Source organism: Amblyraja radiata, chromosome 24 (assembly GCF_010909765.2).
Source record: "Amblyraja radiata isolate CabotCenter1 chromosome 24, sAmbRad1.1.pri, whole genome shotgun sequence".
Classification (NCBI taxonomy): Eukaryota; Metazoa; Chordata; class Chondrichthyes; order Rajiformes; family Rajidae; genus Amblyraja; species Amblyraja radiata.
Genome location: NC_045979.1, coordinates 14985128 through 15002751, shown reverse-complemented (window position 1 = coordinate 15002751; position 17624 = coordinate 14985128). Strand labels below are relative to the sequence as shown.

At 42.4% G+C, this 17624-nt stretch overlaps 1 protein-coding gene across 1 annotated transcript in view; it reads left to right on the top strand.

The window, feature by feature from the left end:
- Window positions 1-239: 239 nt before the first annotated feature.
- pkp1 (plakophilin 1) overlaps window positions 240-17624 on the top strand; it is a 38767-nt gene continuing 21382 nt past the window's right edge. The window contains exons 1-4 of the mRNA XM_033042476.1: window positions 240-555; window positions 1352-1455; window positions 11708-12147; window positions 16006-16135. Of these exons, the coding sequence (XP_032898367.1) occupies window positions 372-555; window positions 1352-1455; window positions 11708-12147; window positions 16006-16135 (858 nt within the window). The 5' untranslated portion in view covers window positions 240-371. The remainder of the gene's footprint in view (window positions 556-1351; window positions 1456-11707; window positions 12148-16005; window positions 16136-17624) is intronic.

Genomic DNA, 17624 nt, shown 5'->3' with positions numbered 1-17624 from the left:
AACAGAGATAAAATGTAGTGGGAGACAGGTCGGAGAACTAAGTTCTTGCTTTCTTTATTTGCTTTCATAATGCATTTACTTGAGTGTTTTTGTTTTAAACTTTATAAAAGCCGCCAATAGGAAATAACCTCCATTAGTCTGGATATGACAAATTTTTAAAATCTGCTAGCCACACCAATTTTTGCTCCACCCGCCCTCTTGGTACAGGGCTGGGCTGGGCGGGGCGGGGTAGGGCGAGACCAGAGTTGCTGCGAGGTGCAAAGCAAAGATCTTAGAGCGGTAGATCTTCGGTGCAAAGCAGAAGCAGTTTTTGGGAAGCGGCAGAGGATTTGCAAAGAAGAAGACGCTGTAACAAAAAAACAAAACAAAAGATGGCTTATCTCCATACTGTGACGACGACCCAAACATTCAGCAAACAGAATAATTCCACGCTGGCGCTGCCGCCGGCCGACAGGTTGAGCACCTTAGGCCGGGTGGACAGTGAGAAGCGAGTTAACAACCAAGTACGCCTCATGATGCAGAATAAGAAAAGTCCGCACGGGATAATCAAAAGAGGTACGGTACCGCTCTCTTGTCCCCCTTTTGCTCATTTTGATAAACCATTCGTATCCCCTATGAGAAATGCACTTGAGAAACTAAACCGAAAGTTTACCGTTTTTAGCTGTCGCTGTTTAAAACATCACAGTTGATATTGCAATCAATGCCAACACATTATTACTTTAAATCAATTCCAGCACATTCCTATTTTAATTTGAGACGTAAAATGTGTTTTAACAACATTGGCAATTAAAGTTTGGCGTGTGTGCTTAAATATTTTAATATCAGAAATTGTAACTAATGAATTCGCAGGAAACGTACTTGTGGGGGGAGGAAAGATCCGTTTCTTAGTTACAGGTTACGTGTGTGTATTTTCCTTCTTCCATTTTTGCACTGCTCCTACAAAACTAGTGTTACAATAAAGTAAATATTGACTGCACACATATAAAATGAAAAACTTCAAATGCTTTTCAAAATATTGATGAACTTTATTTTGTTCAAAGAACCATAAAGTAAATATGCAGGCCTATAGTACATTTTAACAAAAGGTGGTGTATTTAGTTTAGATAAGAATGGGTATTTTAGATTTTATAGGATTTGGATCACTAATATAATACCCTAAATGTAACCATTAGTTTTACAGGCTATTAATTATAATATTAATTATCTAACTGCTCGGGTTTAGATCAAATAATTTGCAAAAATCTGGTGCCTGTGAATTGATAATGGATGGCAGATTAATTTTTCTAATGTAGAATAACATTTGAGAATAATGCATTGAAAAAGTCTGTTCTCTGGTATTTTCTATGTGTAGACTCATCAAAAGAACAATGGAACACCAACCAAAAAGACATTTCAAACCTTGCAAATAGAATGCAAAGTATTTCTGTGGTGAGCCATGGGACTCAGAGGCCTAAGGTAATAGCTTTGAAATATATACTTTTTTTTTGTTTTGTTGACAAGTTTTTATAAACTAAATTGGTGATTTGGATTAAGGTTAAAAATTCAGTCTATGTTGCAGCCCTAATGTGAATAGAATCTACAACAGAATATTAATCAACTGCGCCATTACAAAAAAATACTTTGGTTTGTTGGTAACAAGGAACTCCAGGTGCTGGTTAATACACAAAAGGACACAAAGTGCTGGAGTAACTCAGCAGGTCAGGCAGCATCCTGGGAGAACATGGATAGGTGAAGTTTCAGGTCGAGACCCTTCTTTAGACTGAAATAGGGTCTCGACACAATACGTCGTTTATCTATGTTCTCCAGAAATGCTGCCTGACCTGCTGAGTTACTCCAGCACTCTGTGAAACGCCAGCTATCCATGTTCTCCAGAGACGCTGCCTGACCTGCTGAGTTACTCCAGCATTTTGTGTCCTTTTGGTTCATTGCTTTTAATAAAATATACTTTCAAAAATACTCTTCACTATTATAGTTACATTTACATTGTTTAGGTTAAGTTTATTGTCGTGCGTACCGAGGTACAGTGAAAGAAAGGCCTTTTTGTTGCGTGCTATCCAGTCAGTGGAAAGACTAGACATGATTACAATCAAGCTGTTCAGAGTGTACAGATACAGGGAATCAGTGCAAGATAACATCCAGTAAAGGCAGATTACAGATAATCCGAGGGTTTCCAATGAGTAGAGGTTTAAAAGAGTGGAGTGATTGTAATGAACGATTGCAGATCCGCTTCTAGGACCAGCATGCTCAGATTCGCCCGGCTTGGGCACTGTAAGCAGAAATTCAAGTGATTTGTTTGATTAAATAAATTATTTGGGTAATTCAAGGGGTGGAGTATGGAACTATTATGGTAAAATAATATAAGTTTGCTATCACAAGATCCGTAGGAGGTAGTAGGAAAGTTTGTTCTTGAACTGTGGAGTTTGTTTTGTGATGATGTTAGGTTGGGGGGGGATAGATTTGTATTTTCTTGGTCACGTGAGATATAACTACTATTCTTCCTGCAAAGACAATAACAAATTAGTACAAAACAAGCTCCTGCAAAAAGACATGATGTATCATCTTTCGTTTTGCTCATGTGAGGAAAATTGGCCATGTTCCCTTAAAGTTGCAGTTACTCCAATTTGTATCTGACGCATATGATAAATAAACATGACTTGAATACATGGATACTTTTTCCAATTGTGCAGTGGAATTTTTACTATTCACTAGGAAACCGTCAGATTGGATATCTGTCTTGAAAGATGGAAACTTTGACAATGCTGCAGTTTTCTGTCAGAGAGAAGTGTTTAGTCTTGTCACGTGTACCAAGATACAGTGAAAAGTTTTTTTGTTCATTGCTATCCAGTCAGCTAAAAGATTATGCATGATTACAATCAAGCTGTCCACAGTGTACAGATACAGTATAAAGGGAATAACATTTAGTGCAAAAGAAAGTTCGATCAAAGATAGTCCGAGGGTCTCCAATGAGGTAGATCGTAGGACAGGGCTGGTCTCTAGTTGAAGGTAGGATGGTTCACTTGTCTGATCACAGAGGAGAAGAAACTGTTCTTGAATCTAGAGGTATGCAATTTCAAACTTCTGTACCTTTTTCCTGATGGGAGAGGGGAAACGAGTGAGTGACTAGGGTGAGACAGGTTCTTGATTATGCTGGTGCCCTTGCCAAAACAGAGTGAAGTGTAGATGGTGCCAATGGAAGGAAATTTGGTTTGCCTGATGGATATAATGAATAATAGCCTTTTGCAGATCATGGTGCAGGACATCCTCTGCACTATTGTCTCTTTATCAACAAAAACGATAATAAATGACCATGTGTTCTCCATTCTTTCTGAAACTGCTCATACATGCAACTTGTAGTCAACCTTAAATACAACTTCATGGTTCCTTGTATTCCTTTTGGTGACTTTATTTAAAAAGCACAATTTAAGTTGCTCTGTAATTTGAATGTTTAACAAACAAAAATAACTGAATTAATGTTATATGTCAACCATTTATGCAGTTTCAACTATAGAATATAACTGGTTGAAGTATTTTAAGTGACAAGCGAAATCAAAATGGAACAGTAACACTCAACCTACCAAATTCATCTGTTTCCTTCATTTAATGATTTTTACCTGAAGTGCGAAGAAGGGTCCCAACCCGAAACGTCACCAGAGATGGTGCCTGACCAGCTGAGTTACTCCAGCACTCATCTGTTCTTATGAGTTACTCTTGATCACAATAGTCAAATTCACAACATCACCAAATAATTGTCACTTAATGTTTCCTTTCTTCACTACTTACTCTGAATAAAACCCATATCAAAAATGGTTTGCTCAAGATAGCTAAAATCTAGTAGTTATTGGTGACTTTGAAATCAGTAACAAACTCTGTCCATTAAAAAAATTATAGATTTTGCTATATCCAGTTCTAAGTTAAAGGAAATTCTCCCGTTGGCTATTTCTGCTTTGTTTAGTGTCCAGTTTTAATATTCCCTCATGACAGCATGTACTGTAAACATAAAATTTTATTAATAATGCAAAAGCAGAACATTCTTGTTGACGCTATTCGGAAACAGATCAGTCACTAGCTGTTTTTTTCCATTCGCACGTTAACTAGCATCTGGATTTGACTGCATGATAACACAAGATATTTTCAAAATATCAAAATATCATCTCTCTCATAATGTCTGAGTTTTTGAAATTAAAGTAAGATTATTTTCTTTAAAACAGCATTCGCAACTAATTGTCTGAAATTTTGTCTAAATTTATCTTAAGATAAACTAATGAAGGAGTGTTTTGGAAATGTGCATCAAATACACCTTGCATGAATATTAGTTGAAATAAGTTGTAAGAGCTTTAATCATTTAAAACTGTTTTATTATCTCATGTATTGATTCCTACATTTTATATTCACAAAGACTATGAAAAATTAATAGTGGAAGCAGGTTTTAGACTTTAGCCTTTAAACTTAAGAGAAACAGCTTGGAAGCAGGCCCTTTGGCCCACTGAGTCACACACTGACCAGCGAACACCCAGTACATTAGCACTATCCTTCGTACTAGGGACAATTTACAATTCGCAAAAGCCAATCAACCTACAAACCAACAACTATTTGGAGTGCGGGAAAAAAAGGGAGCACCTGGAGATAACTACGCGGTCACAGGGGGAACGTACGAACTTCATACAGACAGCACCCATAGTCAAGATTGAACCCGGGTTTCTGGCGGTGTAAGGCAGCAACTCTGCCACTGGGCCGTCATAAACTATATATTTTTTCCTTATTGAAACAAGTGTTGGAAACATCCTGAAGCAATTAACACTTGAATTATGAGGTTTTTATTAAATGCGCTCTGATACTGGAGGTTGATCCATCCCAAAGTTTTTTCTGTACTATCCCTATATTATTTGTTTTTCCCCTAGAATTTATTTTTACTGACGGTTGGCGCTGTCATAGACAGATTTTATTTTCCATTATTATTAGCACTTAAATGGTGATTCACTAACTTAATCCTCTGAAGTCTGTGCCATAGAGTTACTCCCACGTTTCTGTTACATAACTTGAAGGATCATAAGCCTGTGTCGGGTGAGGACAGTGTGTGATTTGGAAAGGGCGGTGGATGATGCATCGGTTCTTGATGGTAGAGACTGCAAACTTGTTCTTTCATAAGAGCGTTGGCAAATCTCTGCAGTGTGCTTGTTTAGTTTTGTTTAGAGATACAGCACGTAAATGGCCCACCAAGTCAGCGCCAACCAGCGATCTCCACACACTAGCACTATCCTACATACAAGGGACAATTTGCAATTTTTACCAAAGCCTATTAATCTACAAACCTGTACGTCTTTCGAATCGAGGAAACCGGAGTACCCAGAGAAAACCCATGCGGTCACGGGGAAAATGTACGAACTCCGTACAGGCAGTATCCGCAGTCAGGATTGCACCCGGGTTTCTGGCGCTGGAAGGCAGCAGCTCTGCCACTGTGCTGCCCTCGTGAAAGAAGCAATGCATATTTAGAAGTTAGAGAGCGTTCCAGTCTTGCAGGTCACTATATTCAGGATGATGTTGGATTGTTCATTCAAGCTGTTGGAAAATGTATCATCACACTTGTGACATATCTTTTGAGTTGGAAAAACATTGGGAATCAGTAAGTGCATCATTTTGCAGAGTGTGTCAATTTCTATTATTTTCTTGTAAGCAAGGCCCCCGCCACCCATGAACTCCATCTACACACTACTTTGCAAAAGTAGCCAAGATAATCAAAGATCATTCTTCAGTCTGAAGACCAGTCATGGCCCAAAAAGTTGCCTATCCATGTCCCTTATAAATGCTGCCTGACCTGCTGAATTACTCCAGCATTTTGTGTTTTACTCAAGATTCCACATCTGCCGTTCCTTGTGTCACTGTTTTCATCCTGGTCATTCCCTCTTCTCTTCTCCCATCCAGCAGGAGGTACAAAAGCCTGAAAGCACTTTCCACATGATTCAGGAACAGCTTCTTCCCCACTGTTATCAGACCGCTGAATGATCCTTCCATAAGCTAATGTGTAGTCCCGATCTCCCAACCTACCTCATCATGGACCTTGCACTTTTGTTTTGCAATTGCAGTTCCTCTGTAACCATGACACTATAATCCTATAACACTATATTCTGCACTCTGTTATTTTATCTTTGCACCACCTGTTGACTTGTATATGACTTGATTATACTTGTGTATAGTATGATATGACTAAGAGGACACCGAGAGAGCTCTTTCTGTATGCCAGTACACATGACAACAATAAACCAATACCAATATCTGTGTGGCAGGCCCATTTCAGTCAATAATAATCTACAGTATATTGATGCTGGGTCATATAGCACCAAAGTCTAGGTTAGTGTACAGGGTGATTGCTGGTTGGCATTTTTTTTTTTCCCCCAGTTCTATCTAGACCCTTGGTTCCAAAATAATTTTGGAATGATTTTGTGCCCTTAACTTTAAAGGATGATGGAAAATAATTTTTACCGCACTCTTACTTTCTTATGTTTTTTTTTTGAGTTGGCATGTTCTCTTGCACGCCGAAGGTATATTTCTTTATTACATATGTTCTCCACCCACTTCTTGGGTGTAACATTTATTAAGAATGTGATTCATCTTCTATTGTCATGTAACTAGTTTTGCAACAAATCAGTTGAATGCAGTTGGCTTTCAATTGTAGCGATGAACTCCAAACTTTTTCTTCGGATATCATTTGACTGTGTGTCTAAAGATATTTGTATCATAATACACGGGCGAAGGCCATTCTGTCCATCAATTTGCACTGGCTCTTTAAAAGAGCAGATTCATTTTATTCCCTTGCAATCTCTCTTTCCCAATAGTGCCTTCAGAATTTATTTCTACTGGGTTGCCCTTGACGGCAATTCAATAAATGCAACGTTTCTGACACTTGGAAGTGGCGGCGCTGTGATACGGCTGCGGCTCGCCTGCAGTCTGTCTGTTTTTACTTTTTTGTGTTGTTTCTTTTGTCTAGTTTAGTAATTTTTTTGGTTATTAGGTGGTGTTATGTGTGTGGGGGGAGGGTGAAACAGGGCTTTCTGTCTCTTCCTTCGGGGGAATGCGACTTTTTTGTCGTATCCCCCTTCTCTTCCCCCGTCTGCGCTGAGGCCTAATGGCGGAGCTGGCGGCCTCCAACCTGCGACCGACCTCGAGGGTCCGGAGGTAGAACCAGCCAGGACTCACTAACGCGAGGCTGGCCGTCTTCGAGCTGCGGCGGCGTTCGGGCAGCGGCACGACTCGGCGCTCCAGTGAGGGCGGACGGCGCGGGGCTGAGACACTCCCGTGCGGGCGGCACGGCTACCAGCTGGAAGGCGCTCCCGTGGGGGCAGCCCGGTGCGGGGCTGAGACGCTGCCGTGTGGGTGGCCTGGCTACCGGCTGGAAGGCGCTCCGGTGAGGGCGGACCGGCACCCGGCTGGAAGGCGCTCCCGTGGGGGCAGCCCGGTGCGGGGCTGAGACGCTGCTGTGTGGGCGGCCCGGTGCGGGGCGGAGACGGTGCTCCGGTGGCTGAGGCGGCGTTCTGGCGGCGGCGACCTGGATCCGGGGCTCGGTCGCGGGCCAGTGGAGGACAATGTCGGGAGCTCGCAGGTCACAGGTTGATGCCTGTTTTCCGGAGCACCCGTTGCAACAGCTGCGTCCGCTGGACTGGAGGGCGGCAGCTTCGACCACCCCCGGGCCGCGGAGCTTGAACCGCGGGACTGACTTACCATCGCCCGGTGGGGTATCGCCTCGGCGCAGAGGGAGAAGAGGAGGGAAGAGACAGTAACTCTAAGACTTTTGCCTCCATCACAGTGAGGATGTGTTTGGTGAACTCACTGTGGTGGATGTTAATTTGTGTTTATTGTGTGTTGTTATTATTACATGTATGGCTGCAGGCAACAGCATTTCGTTCAGACCGAAAGGTCTGAATGACAAATAAAGGATTCAATTCAATTCAATTCAACTTCATATTGATTGATTGAAAGATACAGATTGGAAACAGGAATTTCCCAAAGCTGAAAAACTACCTCTGGCTTAATGTCAGCAGCCTATGACTTAATAACATGTAACAACCTCACCCCTTGTTGGAAATTGCAGTGCAAGATTGAGATCAATTTGATCAATTGAGCAGTCTGAAGAAGGGTCTCGACCCAAAACATCACCCATTCCTTCTCTGCAGAGATGCTGCCTGTCCCACTGAGTTGCTCCAGCGTTTTGTGTCTACCTGAGATCAATGTAACTTGTATTTAAGATTCATAATGTTTGTTCATATATTTAATCCAAATTACTGCATTTACAAATCCTGCCTTACCTTTCCACAAAAAACACTAGTCTCACTCTCCCCACACTCTCAGTTTGAAGAAGGGTCTCGTCCCGAAACGTCACCTTATCCTTCTCTCCAGAGATGCTGCCTATCCTGCTGAGATACTCCAGCATTTTGTGCAAATCTTCAGTGTAAACCAGCATCTGCAGTTCCTTCCTCCCCTGCATCTGAATGCCTGACTTGTGTACAGCCCATACATGCAAATAGATCTGTGAGAGACCAGCAGGATGGATTTGCTGACTATTTGTGTGACTGTTCTTGGCACAAGTTTTAATATTTCTATACTAAAACCAAGGAGAATATGTTCTAGTGAACAAGTGATGTCTATTTTGCTGTCCTATCTAGAAATGTTTTCTCGGCCAACAGCACTGTTCTTTTTAAAATCATCAAACATATTTAAAACCTCATCTGCAGTAAAATATAAACAATATATATCATTATGTTATTACAAAGCGTTTGGCAGGTACATGGATAGCAAAGGTTTACGGGATATGGGCCAAAAGCACGCACGTGGGACAAATGTAGATGGCGCATCTTTTAAACTTTAGAGATAAAGCATCGAAACAGGCCCTCAGCCCACCGAATCCACGCCGATTAGCAATTACCCTGTATACTAACCTATACACACTAGGGACAATTTTTACAACTTTCCCAAGCCAATTAACCTACAAAACTACAAAAATACAAAACGATTGCATTGGTGCTACCTCCTGCACCCACACACAACTCACAGCTGACTTCATCAACTTTGCCACTAACTTCCATCCGGCACTCAATTACACCTGGACCATTTCCGACACTTCCCTACCATTTCTTGACCTCACTATCTCCATCGCAGGTGATAGACTTTTGACTGACATCCACTATAAACACACTGACTCCCATGGCTATCTAGAGTCTAGATTCTAGACTACACTTCTTCCCACCCTGCTTCCTGTAAGGACTCCATCACCTACTCCCAATTCCTCCGTCTACGCCGCATCTGCTCCCAGGATGAGGTGTTCCACACCAGGACATCGGAAATGTCCTCATTCTTCAGAGAACGGGGGTTCCCCTCCCCCACTATAGATGAGGCTCTCACTAGGGCCTCTTCAATACCCCGCAACATTGCTCTCTCTATCCCATCCCCCCCACTCGGAACAAGGGCGGAGTCCCCCTAGTCCTCGCCTTCCACCCCACTAGCCGTCACGTACAACAAATAGTCCTCCGTTATTTTCGCCACCTCCAACGTGACCCCACCCTCGCCACATCTTCCTATCTCCTCCCCCCCTGTCTGCTTTCTTCAAAGACCGCTCCCTCCGTAACTCCCTGGTCAATTCTTCCCTTCCCACCTGCACCACCCCCTCCCCGGGCATTTTCCCTTGCAACCGCAAGAGATGCTACACTTGTCGCTTTACCTCCCCCCTCGACTCCGTTCAAGGACTCAAGCAGTCGTTCCAGGTGCGACAGAGGTTCACCTGCACCTCCTCCAACCTCATCTATTGCATCCGCTGCTCTAGATGTCAGCTGATCTACATCGGTGAGACCAAGCGTAGGCTTGGCGATCGTTTCGCCGAACACCTCCGCTTGGTTTGCATTAACCAACCTGATCTCCCGGTGGCTCAGCACTTCAACCCCCCCTCCCATTCTGAATCCGACCTTTCTTTCCTGGGCCTCTTCCATGACCAGAGTGAGCAGTCTGCAGCTTGAACATTGACTTCTTCAATTTCTGGTAGCCCTTGCTGACTACTCCCCTTCTCAGCTCTCCCTCAGCCCTCTGGCTCGTTCTCTTCCTTTCTTCTTCTCACACCCTGTTGTGTGGGAACTTGGTTCTGACTTGTGAACTACATAGGTTATGCATAGTTCTCAGGGGTGGAAACTTGCTGTACATGGGGAGGATCTGTTTCTGAAAGTTTGTTAAAGCACTATTTTTATACAGTCAAACAGTATCATGATACATCCTTACTACCAAATAACACAATAAGAGAACTGAAAAATATAGAATTTGTTGGCAATTTATTTTTTTTAAATGTGAAACTGAAAAAGCTTTGAATACACAGCAGGTCAGGCAGAGTCGATAAGGAGAGAAACGGGTAATCTTTCAGGTCAAAGGTCTTTCATCAGAAAAGTTACATTTCTGTTCAAATGTCATTGACACAAAATGTCGACCTACTAAATATTCCAAATTTCTTCTATTTTGCTTCAAATTTCCAGTATCTGCATGATTTATGTGGATGTGGGATATATTTTGGAACATTGACATTTACTGTACTGTAAGAAATGTATCTGCAGCATTAAAATATCATCAACTTCAGCCAAATATGTGTTGTAGAATTTCAATTGTAATTGTAAACTCGCACTGATCCAAAACCCACACCAATTCCCAATCTAGTCCAATAATTAGAGCATTAGGTTTACGTTTGTACCTAAGTTTTTTGTCTGGCCAAATCAAGCATTGTAATGGACTGCAGAAGGGAAATTTGTTCTGAAAGAAATAAAGAAAGCAATTGTTCACTTTGCTCGGTGAAAGGGGAATGAGACATAACCTTTTAGTGTTAAACAGCATCTTGTGGCTCACTGAGAGAATTTGAGATATGTGGTGGAGTACAGGGAACAAACTTTACTTTGAATCTAATATGGGTGATGGGAGAGTGCAACTGTTCAGTAGCTCTGTAATCCGAGCCATTGAAGACTACACTATATATTTTACCAACAACACTTGTTTTGGAGTCACTCCTACTGTGTAATGCTATGCAGGGACCCTGAACAGTAGGAATTCGGTAGGAAGGATGCTGGTTTAAACCTAAGATAGACACATAATGCTGGAGTAACTCAGCGAGACAGGCAGCTTCTCTGGAGAGAAGGAATGGGTAACGTTTCAGTTTGAGACCCTTCTTCAGAGTCTGAGGAAGGGTCTCGACCCAACACATCACCCGTTCCTTCGCCCCAGGGATGCTGCCTGTCCCGCTGAGTTACTCCAGCATTTTGTGTCTATCTTCAACAGGAATCTGGTGCATGTTACTGCCCTCTGCCATTGTGCTCAGAGCAAAGAGTCACAGTGTACTGAGGTTGCTTCTGATGGCTGGTATGGGACAGGCAGGGAAGAGACGTCAGATGCTTTCTCCCCCCTCCATGTGGAAATGCCAAAGACTAGGGGGCTTAGCGTTAAAGTGAGAGGGGCAGGGTTTGCAGGAGATTAAACTGGAAATGTATTTTTTACACATAGTGATAAGTGCCTGGAACTTGCCTCATCTATACGTTCCACCTGCCCATGCTTGGCCCATAACCGTCTAAACCTATCCTATCCATGTACCTGGTCAAATATCTCTTAAATTTTTTGATAGTACCTGCAATAACTATATTTATAGTTGAAAAAAAATCAATATTGAAGGCTTAACATGCTCAACTTATTTTCACAGAGTATTCATTATAGTAATGGATTTTCTCATATGGAAGACAGCCAGCATTATGGATCAGGATTCGGAAGAGGAACGCGCCAACGGAACGTATTCAGTTCGTACAGTGTGAAGGGGGACCGAACGATCAGCGCCCCATCGGGTCGCAAATACTCTGGCCCGCTGACTCCGCAGGGTGACGACGTGTTTTTCCACGGCATTTCGACCAGCCGAAGTGAACCGGACCTCGTTAAGGTGGGGACTTTACCAACAATGAGACGGGTGAAAAACAACAACCGAACTGTAAATCGGACCAAGAGTCTTTATGTGAAAAGGGCCAGGACATGGCGTTCTCGCCAGCTCTCAGATAAGAGAAGCCCTACTGATGTAAAGTTTGTTCAGTCAGGCATACAATTTCAAACTCCGAAGAGGACTGATTCCAGGAAGACAACAGAGGGAGTGCGGTAAGTTTAATTATGATTTTGTTTTGATAAGATTTTAGACTCTAGAGATACAGCTTGAAAACAGGCCCCAAGGCCCAATGTAGCAGTGTCCTACACATTAGGGACAATTTGCAGAAGCCAATTAACCAACAAACTACGTCTTTGGAATGTGGGAAAAAGCCCACTCGGTCACGGAGAGAACGCACAAAGTTCATACTGACAGTGCCCGTAGTCGGGATCGAACCCGGGTCTCCGGCGCTATAAGGCTGCAGCTCTACCACTGCAACATTGTGCCGCCCCTGATACTCAGGGATTTCACTGAGAAAGAAGGAAACCATTTGTTTCATCAAGTCAGTTCTGGGTGTCTGCAAGGGCAATGTAGTTTGTGTCATTTTTCCTGCAGCACGGATTTTTTTTTTCTCCAGAAATTAGTGATTTAAAGGACTTTCACCTCCCTCTCCTGCCGTGAATTCCAGATACAAATTAACCTCCCTTGCATTAACTCCATCTACACCACGCCTCCACGGCAAGGCCACCAGCACGTTGGAGGACCTGTCTCACCCTGGAGATAGACACAAAATGCTGGAGTAACTTAGCGGAACAGGCAGCATCTCTGGAGAAAAGGAATGGGTGACGTTTCCAGTCAAGACCCTTTTTCACCCTGGAGACTCCCTCTTCACTCTCCCGTCGGGGACAGTACTTCCGAGTTGTTATCAGTCTACTGAACCATCCCATCACCAACGAGACAGCGGTCCTGACTTACATTTTGTCTGAAGAAGGGTCTCGACCCGAAATGTCACCCATTCCTTCTCTCCCCAGATGCTGCCTGTCCTGCTGATTTACTCCAGCTTTTTGTGTCTATCTACCATCTACCTCATTGGAGATCCTCGGACTATCTTTAATCAAACTATACTGGACTTTATCTTGCACTAAAGACAATACTCCCTTTCTCCTGTATCTGTACACTGTGGATGGCTTGATTGTAATGATGTATAGTCTTTTCACTGACTGAACACAACAAAAAAGCTTACACGTGACAATAATAAATGAGACATTACAAGAATGTAATGATGGCATTACAGAAGCTTTTGGGGAGATTTATGAGGTTCTTGTTAAAAATGGAGAACATCACTTTACAGTTGTGAGGAAAGGGTGATTAGGTTTGGGATGCTTTCTTTAAAATGATGTAAGCTGAGGGGATCTTTAAATGGATTGCATAAAATGGCGAGAAACCTAGACAGCTTGATTGTAATCAAGCATAGTCTTTCTGCTGACTAGAGAGCATGCAACAGAAAAGATTTTCATTGTACCTTGGTAAGTGTTACAATAAACTAAACTAAAATGTTCCTTAGCAGCATCCACCTATAGTTCTGCCTAGCCATATTTGCCTGGCCCCAGCAAATATATTCAAGGACCTTCCTGAACAGGTGAATGAGTGGTGGTGAAATGTGGATCTTTATAGCAATGAGGAGACTTTAAGCATTCCATTTCATTCATAACAGAATCAGTTCCTCCCAAGTTTAAGAATACGTTGATTGCTGGTTTATGTGTTAAAAACCATTCTACTGGGGGCTGTGATTGTGTTCTGGTATTTCTAACATGCACTATGGCGACAGTAATTAAAATTCCAAAGTCATCTCCTCAACCAAGGGTCCTTGTGTAATGTACAGAACCAAGACCGATCTGATTTGAAAGGAGCATCAAATCTCCAAGGTCTCACCCAGTCACAAATAGTCCCTTTGTTTTATCTCTCTTCCACACCCCCCTCCCCCCCACCCCCATCTTCACTGCAACTTGAAACTAACGCCCCTGTCTCACTTAGGAACCCTGAACAGAAACCTCTGGAGACTTTGCGCCCCACCCAAGGTTTCCGTGCGGTTCCCGGAGGTTTTTGTCAGTCTCCCCACCTGCTTCCACTACCTGCAACCTCCGGGAACCGCACGGAAACCTTGGGTGGGGCGCAAAGTCTCCAGAGGTTTCCGTTCAGGTTTCCTAAGTGGGACAGGGGCATAACTCTCTCAATTCTTACAACAAGTTGGTAACTGGCTTACACAAACTTCCCACAAACAGTGTCTGACCTACTGAATATTTCAAGCATTTTCTGTTTCAATGCCATCAATCGGTAGAAACAAAGAACTGCAGATGCTGCAAAAGTACACAGTGCGGGAGTAACTCAGCAGGTCAGGTAGCATCGCTGGAGAACATGGTTCTGAAGAATGGTCTTGACAATTGATTTGTATAATCTTCGCATTTTACTGCATTAATATTTAGAATAGACGTCTCAAGTTCCAAAGTACAAAAAATAAACAATTGTTAATCTTTCATCTTTGTTACTTTGCAACTATCACTCCTGATCCGTACAGTTGTACTTTGTTCACTGCCACTTGTTTTAACTTTCTGGATATTTTTACCAAAAGGAATGTTCTAAAGTGACCCAAAATATTACTTTCAGCTGCATCTTCACCATTTTGCAAGTTGCAGAGGACATTTTAGCATGTTTCTAAAGACTTAGTTAATTATTCTGAATGGTGAGAAATGCACTGGTGTGGATATGATGTCCAGCATGTGAAGTAAGCAAGTTCTTTTAGCATCAGTGTGTCAAGTGTAAACTGCTCGGGTTATAACTGAATGGAATTGCAAAGATGACCAAAATGTAAGCTGACCAAACTGTTCCTCAAGCTCGCATTTATGTTTTTTGGTGTTTAGAGATGTAGCATGGAAACAAGCCCATCGGCCCACCGAGACCACGCTGATCATCCATGACCTGATCACACAAGTTCTGTGTTGTCCCACTTTTGCATTCATTGGCTACACATTGAGGGCGGTTGTTCAGGGACCAATTAATCTGCAAACCTGCACGTCTTTGGAAACCGGAGCACCCAAAGGAAGCCCAAGTGATCAAAGGGAGAATGTGCCAAATGCACGCAGGCAGGATCTCCGGTGATGTGAGGCATCAGCTCCACCAGCTGCGCCACTGTGCCACCCTAGATTTGTTGAATCATATTGGAGATCAGGATCAGAGAGGTAGATCCCTGGCAACCAGCTAGGAGGAACACGTGGTCTAAACTGAAGTGTTCTGCAAACCTCTTAACCTAACCGTATTTAGACTTCCAGGTATAGGAACCAACGAAATACACAGCAATTGCACTTCTAATCATATATACAGACCTTAAACATTAACTTGTTTCTCTGTCAATAATTGTTAGGTTTAGAGATACAGTGTGGAATCAGGCCCTTCGACCCACCGAGTCCGTGCCGACCAACGATCAACCATTTACACCCGTTCTATCCTAGACACAAGGGACAATTTACAGAAGTCAATTGACTGACGTATCAGGTCACCGACAAAGTCACGGCATGATGTGGCGGTGACGCGGCGTGATGACGTATTGGCGCAGGGTGTCTCCTCAAGTGTCGCAACATTTTGCCACCGCTGGATTTTGAAATGTTCAAAATCTTTCGGTCAATGACGCCGGCAGTCGCTGAAAAAATCACCAAGTGGGACAGGCCCTTGCATCTTTAGAACGTGGGAGGAAATCGGAGCACCCGGAGACAACCCAGGCAATCACATGGAGAAAGTACCAACTCCATACAGATAGCGCCTGTAGTCAGGATCGAACCTGGGTCTCTGGCACTGTGAGGCAGCAACTCTATTGATGCACCATTGTGCCATCCATTGTTTACTAGCAGCAAGCATTAGGTAACAGTTTATCTGGAAAGTAGCTAGTCTTGAGTAATACTTTAGAGCAAAAAAATAAACATATGTTCAACTAAATACATTGCTAAGCTGTAAGTAAAATCATGCATTGTAAAAGACACAAAGTAGAGCTGCGTCAAAATTATATTTTAATTGCATTAATGTTTTATGATCTGTTGCAGTGAAATCGATGGAGATATGAACCTAAGGAAAGCAGTGGCTCTTTTAAACAACCAAGATCCCAATATGTTGGTGTTTGCTTCTTCCTACATCCAGCAGGAGTGCTTTAAAGATGATAACGCTAAAGCAACGGTAAAGTATAACATTGCAAACATTTCTGAACAGAAGCCGCTTTTAATGAACTAAGTAGAATGTTTAGCAGAAAAAAATAAAGTCCACCTATTGCATAGTTTTCATTTTGCCTGCAGTAAAAATTTTGGCTACATGTTGTCCACTTTTAAATTGACTGCACCGTTTGGTGGTAAGGCATGTTTTTTTTAATAAGACAAGCAGGACTTGGACTTATTTTGCAAAAAGAAGGATATCTTAATTCCAGACCTTGTCAAGACATTATCCAACATCAATACTGCAAGATAGTGCGTGCATACATTCAATAATCGATAGAAAATAGACACAAAGTGCTGGAGTAACTCGGTGGATAAGGCAACATCCCTGGAGAACACGGATAAGTGATGATTCGAGTCGAAACCCTTCTTTGGACTGAAGAAGGTTTCTGACTCAAAATGTCAACTACCCATGTTCTCTGACCTGCTGAGTTACACCAGCACTTTGTGTCTTTTTTTTTGTAAAAACAAGCATCTGCAGTAACCTTGTGTCTTCAATAATAGGTGGATGGATTTTTACCTGATCACGTGTGATGAAGCAGGATTAATTGATAATCCCACTATGGGAATACTTTGGGAAGAGTGATAGTAATATGATAACATTTCTCGTACAGTTTAAGAGTGACCAGAGTTTTTTAGATTTGAGTTTACATATAAAAGTAATTGGCATAAAAGGTGATTTGTCTAAAATAGAGGCTGAAGTCATATTGAATGATATGATGGAAGATTTGCTGTGGCTGACATTTAAACAAATTTACTTTAGATATAGAGTGCAGAAACAAGCCCACAGAGTCCGCATCGACCAGCGATCCCCGCACATTAACACCATCCGACACAGCGGACAATTTTTACATTTATACCTAGCCAATTAACCCACAAACCTGTATGTCTTTGGAGTCCGTGAGGAGACCGGAGCACCCGGAGAAAACCCACGCAGGTCATGGGGAGAGCGTACCAACTGTTTACAGACAAGCGCCCATAAGCCAGGATCAAACCTGAGTCTCTGGCGCGATAAGGCAGCAACTCTATCGCTGAGCCATCTTGCCACCAAGCCATGTGTCATGGTTCTCAATGTATCTACACTCAGTAATAAAGAAAGGGTAAAAGTGATCAATCTGTGGATCTAACTAAAATCATAGTTGATATTTGAAAGGAAAGCTAATGAAGTAACTGACAGATATGCCAGGTGGAGATGGAAACCGTTGTAGAAAATATACAAAATTAAATGAATGTAAATAAAAAGTTTGAAATGCTTTTAAGAATTTCTACAATTTGTAAAGATGAAGACACAAAAGTAAACATGGACGGTAGACAAAAATGCTGGAGAAACTCAGCGGGTGAGGCAGCATCTATGGAGCGAAGGAAGTAGGCAACGTTTCAGGTCGAGACTCTTCTTCAGAAGAAGGGTTTCGACCCGAAATGTTGCCTATTTCCTTCGCTCCATAAATGCTGCCTCA